The sequence below is a fragment of the Colobus angolensis genome, unplaced genomic scaffold (genome assembly GCF_000951035.1).
Source record: "Colobus angolensis palliatus isolate OR3802 unplaced genomic scaffold, Cang.pa_1.0 Scaffold52, whole genome shotgun sequence".
Classification (NCBI taxonomy): domain Eukaryota; kingdom Metazoa; phylum Chordata; class Mammalia; order Primates; family Cercopithecidae; genus Colobus; species Colobus angolensis.
In genome coordinates this window covers 4,719,972-4,726,236 of record NW_012118710.1, presented here as the reverse complement: position 1 = coordinate 4,726,236, position 6,265 = coordinate 4,719,972, and the positions used below count along the sequence as shown (strand labels likewise).

At 42.0% G+C, this 6,265-nt stretch overlaps 1 protein-coding gene across 1 annotated transcript in view; it reads right to left on the bottom strand.

Annotated features, from left to right (window-relative positions):
* Positions 1–2,184: 2,184 nt before the first annotated feature.
* The window catches only part of LSM1 (LSM1, U6 small nuclear RNA associated), a 15,105-nt gene continuing 11,024 nt past the window's right edge, over positions 2,185–6,265 (bottom strand). Inside the window, exon 4 of the mRNA XM_011960698.1 lies at positions 2,185–2,693. Within this exon, the coding sequence (XP_011816088.1) occupies positions 2,523–2,693 (171 nt within the window). The 3' untranslated portion in view covers positions 2,185–2,522. The remainder of the gene's footprint in view (positions 2,694–6,265) is intronic.

Here is a 6,265-nt window from a genome sequence, read left to right as displayed (position 1 = left end):
GGGGAGGGATAGCATTAGGAGATATACTTAATGTAAATGACGAGTTAATGGGTACAGCACACTAACATGGCACATGTATACATATGTAACATACCTGCACGTTGTGCACATGTACCCTAGAACTTAAAAGTATAATAATCATAAAAAAAATTAAAAAACAAAACAAAAGATAACTGTAACGAATTCATATTTCTTGGAGGTGTCACGTGTTTTGAAGCAGTGGGACTCTGAAAAACAAATGCTGTCATTCCGCTGAACTTCAGAGTATCTTACTGTAGTCAGACATGTTTTTCAAAAGTTGGTATTTCTTTCTTCTCTTTATGTGGGTAGTTAATAATACATTCTTTTAAACAGTAAGATTATGGGCAAAACATTAAATAAGCCATTAAGTGCAATAGTTTCCTCATAAATTACCTACTGTAAAATCAGTCCAATGATGAACAGTTCAGAAGTCAAATGGTTTATAGGCATTTTGGGCAGTTTTAAAAACCCCCGAGCTCATAAAATGTTAATACTATAAAATAATTCACACACACACAGGCCAAGTGTGGTGGCTCATGCCTGTAATCCCAGCACTTTGGGAGGCTGAGGCCAGAGGATCACTTGAGGTCAGGAGTTCTGGAACCTGTCAGGCCAACAGGGTGAAACCCCGTCTCTACTAAAAATACAAAAATTAGACAGGGGTGTCGTGGTGTATGCTTATAATCTCAGCTACTCAGGGAACCTGGGAGGTAGGTGCAGGTTGCAGTGAGCCAAGATCGCACCTCTGCACTTCAGCCTGGGCAACAGAGCAAGACTCTGTCTCAAAAAAAAAATACATAATAAAAAATCACACACATACAAATAAGATATAAAATGTATGAAAATAACATCTTTGCTTAACAATATAAAAAGGAACTACCTGGAATAATCATAGTTAAAATTACTGAGAATAAGAGGATGACTTGCTCAAGCCTAATCTGCTAATAATTGCCAATTTTACACCACATCTCCTAACTCCTAGTTGAGCCCACTGTCTACTAAACCAGGATTTATTTATTTATTTATTTATTTACTTACTTACTTACTTACTTACGTACTTACTTACAACCTCTGCCTCCCAGGGTCAAGCAATTCTCCTGCCTCAGCCTCCTGAGTAGCTGGGATTACAGGCGTGTGCCACCATGCCCAGCTAATTTCTGTATTTTTTGTAGAGACGGGGTTTCACCATGTTGGCCAGACTGGCATTGAACTCCTGACCTCAGGTGAACTGCATGCCTCTGCCTCCCAAAGTGCTGGGATTACAGGTGTGAGCCACCACACCCAACCCAAGCTTCCTTCTTGAAGTACAAATCTGTTAAGCTTTTTATGCAATCACTACTCTTCAACAATCACACAAAGTGCCATCACTATGGGTTTTCAGTCACTACAATACCATTTATGTTCCTTTTTGATGAGAACATAAGATACTCAAGACTCAATTCAAGGGACTAGAAAACCTAATTAAATTAGCAGAAAACCTGGAGAACAAGCCACTAGTAAGAACATCTTGGGTCTCATGGGAACTTAGTTTGGATTAGCCAGGGGCGAAGCAGGAGCAAGAGCAACAGTGATGTCATTTCTCAAACATGAGTCTTCTGCAGTAACCAGTAACTGGGAAACTCAGCTGAAAGCTCCCTCCTCACACCTGAACATTTGAATTTTTTTTTTTTTTTGAGATGGAGTTTTGCTCTTGTTGCCCAGGCTGGAGTGCAATGGCACAATCTCGGCTCACTGAAACCTCCGCCTCCTAAGTTCAAGCGATTCTCCTGCCTCAGCCTCCCAAGTAGCTGGGATTATAGGCATGCACCATCATGCCTGGCTAATTTTGTATTTTTAGTAGAGACAGGGTTTCTCCATGTTGGTCAGGCTGGTCTTGAATTCCCAACCTCAGGTGATCCGCCCACCCCGGCCTCCCAAAGTGCTGGGATTATAGGCATGAGCCACCGCCCCCGCCGAATATTTGTATTTCTTAACAGATACAAACATGGAAACAGGAGAGGACCCCTGAGATGATCAGAATAAAAGTATTCCTTCCTAAGTAGCCAGCTACTTAAAACTGTGACTGAAGGGGGAAATCCCAGTATGTGGACTGCTTATACCTTTGAGATCAGAAACAATTTCGTCTATTCATTACAGGTAACTCAAACTGGGAGATAACATGACACTTTTGAGATTCATATTTTATTTACAACTAAATGAAGACTGTCCCTGTAAACTCTAATTTGGGATACGAAGAATAATATTAAGAAGTAGTTGCTGGTGCCACAGTGACGTGTGAAGGAGTCTATGCCACTGTTTCTTTAAACAATGATTTTGTTACTAAAAAAAAAAAAAACCCACCTACACGATTTCTTCATGTTGCATGTGTAAAAGACTTAAAAATAAAAGTGACTTTTCAAAACTCTACAGTCTCTGATCAAATGTGTGAGGTGGCCAGGTTGTCACTTTCACTCAGTGACAGTCCCTACTCTTCAAAAGCAACAGGCTCTGGGCAAAAAGACTTAGTACTCATCAAGAGTATCTGCTCGAGGAATGGAAAGACCTCGGTCCTTCAGGGCCTGCACTTTCAACTTCTCTGCTTCCAGCTTGGTCTGCTGCTCCACCCTTTGCTCTTCTAGAATTTCTTCAATGGATACTTGCTGGAGGGGTGTGTCACTCTCCTTTTCCAAGTCCTACAAAAGAGACAGGTTTGAAAACTTCAATTGAAGACCAAGAATAGAAAACATGATAGATCTAAAGGCAAATGAATTCCTCTATCAGGTTCAGATTATTTTTCGTAACTGTGACAGGACTGAAATATCCTTCTCGTAGGGACAGATAAGTTTTTCAAAGAAATGCCTGATAACACTACTATAGGATACATACTTACAATGAATATGGTTAATAGTGATCAGTATTTTTTTTTTTCCGAGATGGAGTCTCTCCCTGTTGCCCAGGCTGAAGTACAGTGGCACCATCTGGGCTCACTGCAACCTCTGCCTCCTGGGTTCAAGCAATTCTCCTGCCTCAGCCTCCTGAGTAGCTGTGTTTACAGGCACGTGCCACCAAGCCCAGCTAATTTTTGTATTTTAAGTAGAGACGGTTTCACCACGCTGGTCAGGCTGGTCTCGAAACCTGACCTCGTGATCTGCCTGCCTCGGCCTCTCAAAGTGCTGGGATTACAGGCAGTGATAAGGTATAACAGAGCTTTATGTGATCCAAAATCCCATATTAGGATTAATTTCCTTTAAAAAAAATTAGGGCTGCTTATAGACAGCTACCTCCCCCACTGTAGAGAATCCAAAAGGGAGGTTATTGAGGCAATGCGGCCTTAGACTTTTTTTTATTAAACTATTTTAAGGATGGGTGGGTTGGCTCCCAGTTGTAATCCTAGCACTTTGGGAGGCTGAGGTGGGAGGATAACTTGGGCCTAGGAGTTCGAGACCAGCCTGGGCAACACAGTGAGATCCTAACTCCACCAAAAAAAAAAAAAACCCAGAAAAAAAAACAGCTGGTGTGGTGGTGTTCACCTACAGTTCCAGCTACTCAGGAGGCTGAGGTAGAAGGACTGCTTGAGCCTGGGAGGTTGAAGGTCAAGGCTGCAGTGAGACATGAACATGTCACTGCACTCCAGCCTGGGCAACAGAGCAAGGTCCTGCCTCAAAAAAAGTAAAAAGGCAAAAATAAAAGGGATCCTCTTGCCTTCACCTCCTAAGTAGCTGGGGCTACAGGTGTACACCACCGTACCAGTTCTGTAGTCTCTAAACTATAACAAGACTCTTTTTCCCTTTACGGCAACAAGTCTTCTAGGGAGAACCTCAGCAGACCATTTAGGTTACTAAACCAATTTGGTCCCAATATTTTTCTCCACTATTTAAAAAATTGCTGCTTAGGTTGGGCGCGGTGGCTCATGCTTGTAATCCCAGCACATTGGGAGGCCAAGGCGGGTGGATCACTTGAGGCCAGGAGTTCGAGATCAGCCTGGCCAACATGGCAAAACCCCGTCTCTACTAAAAATACAAAAAAAATTAGCCAGGCATGGTGGCGGGCGCCTGTAATCCCAGCTACTTGAGAGGCTGAGGCAGGAGAATCACTTGAACCTGGGAGGCAGAGGTTGCAGTGAGCGGAGAGCACGCCATTGCATTCCAGCTTGGATGACAAGAGCAAAACTCCATCTCAAAAAAAAAAACAAAAACCAAATTGTTGCCTAATAAAAAATTCCTTATTTAAAAAATACATGCTTATTGTAAAGAATATAGAAAACAGACAAACAAGGAAAACTTAAAAATTATCCATAATTCCAGTATGGAGGATTAACATTTTGATAATATCCCTACAATTTTTCTACATATATACTGACTTAAACGAAAAAAACCCAGCCAGGCGTGATGGCTCACACTTGTAATCCCAGCTACTCGGGAAGCTGAGGCACGAGAATCACTTGAATCCAGGAGGCAGAGGTTGCAGTGAGCCAAGATCATACCACTGCACTTTAGCCTGGGTGACAGAGTGAGATTCTGTCTCAAAAAGAAAAAAAAAAAAAAATCAAAAATTAGCTGGGTGTGGTGACGCATACCTGTAGTCCCAGCTACTCAGGAGGCTGAGGGGGGAGGATCACTTGAGCCCAGGAGTTTGAGGCTGCAGTGAGCCGTGATCACACCATTGCAGTCAGCCTAGATAAGAGTGAGACCCTGCCTCAAAAACAAACTCCTCCCAAAAACCCACAATGCAAATATTGACTGTAATTCGTTTTCTTTTCACTTAAATGTGGCATAGTATGCTTAATATTTTTATTTTTGAATGCTTTATAAACATTTTTCATTAATTAATTTATTTTTAAAGATATAGAAGGCTTCATGAATTTGCGTGTCATCCCTATGCAGGGGCCATGCTAATCTTTTCCGTGTTGTTCCAATTTTAGTATATGTGCTGCCAATGCGAGCACATTTTTCATTTTTTTTAGAGACAGAATCTTGCTCTGTTGCCCAGCGTGGAGTGGTGGAGTGGTGCAGTGGCACGATCACGGCTCACCATCATCTGAAACTCTTGGGTTGAAGTGATCCTCCTGCCTCAGCCTACTAAGTAGCTGGAACTACAGGCATGTGCCACCACATCTGGCTAATTTTTTTTTCTTTTTGTAGAGATGCGGTCTTACTATGTTGCCCAGGCTGGTCTCCAACTCCTGGCCTCAAGCATCCTCTTGCCTTGGCCTCCCAAACTGTGAGCTACTGTGCCTGGCCCTTATAAACATTTGCTAACCAATGTCATAATGCAGAATAACTTTGCTTAAAAAGTATCTCACTATCCACAGATTCAGTTTATTGTCCTTAAAATGAATATACAGGTATTATTTGGTGTTTTTGTAAGATGGAAAGCCTATATAGACAAAGTATTCCTGTTTCTTATACTCCTCTATGATTTTCAATGACAAAGTTTGGGATGGTATTGACACACAACTCCCGATGCTCTGGCCTGCATACTATCACCACATGCTGCCAAGGTCTCAGAACCCACAGGCAGTGGCATTATCAGACAGAGAGAGGACTCTCACCACAGAAGTTACAATGAAAGCCACACAAATTACATAAGCAAGCCCTGCTCTGGGTCCAAAGTTAACAGCACCCAGCAAAGTATGTATTACCACCTGCCCTCCCACCCCATGAGTAGCAGCTAAAGAGAAGACAGTGTTCTCAGCCTAATGCGCTGCCTCTTGGGCTTTTCAGTATGTTACTCGCTGAGCAATTCATGTTGCTGTTGCTGCTTCTTCCCAACAGTCTTATTACTTAATGCTGTGTCATCATCATTGTCCTTGAGGCAGAATTCAGGGATTTCTGAACCAATATAGTGTTTATAGAAACTAAGTGATTTCTACATATGAATTTCTCTGGGGTTGGTACACAATTTCTCCTGACTGCTGATTCATATAACCATGCAGGCATTCCTGGAACCATGTTTCTCTAGTGGTACCCCTGTAAAACTTCTGCAGCATCCAAATCATAACATATTTTTTTTAAAAAGGGAACTTTTCCTCACAAAAAGGATCCAAGAAAACAAAGAAACTTCAAGAACAAACACGTTCAGTTCTTTCTCTGCACAAACATCTACTTTCTCTGCACACACATCTACTTAGATGTACCTTTGCGCCAGTGTAACCAGTAGAAAAAGCAGGTCTGGATATTAGCCCTTTGTCAGATGAGTAGATTGCAAAAATTTTCTCCCATTCTGTAGGTTGCCTGTTCACTCTGATGGTAGTTTCTTTTGCTGT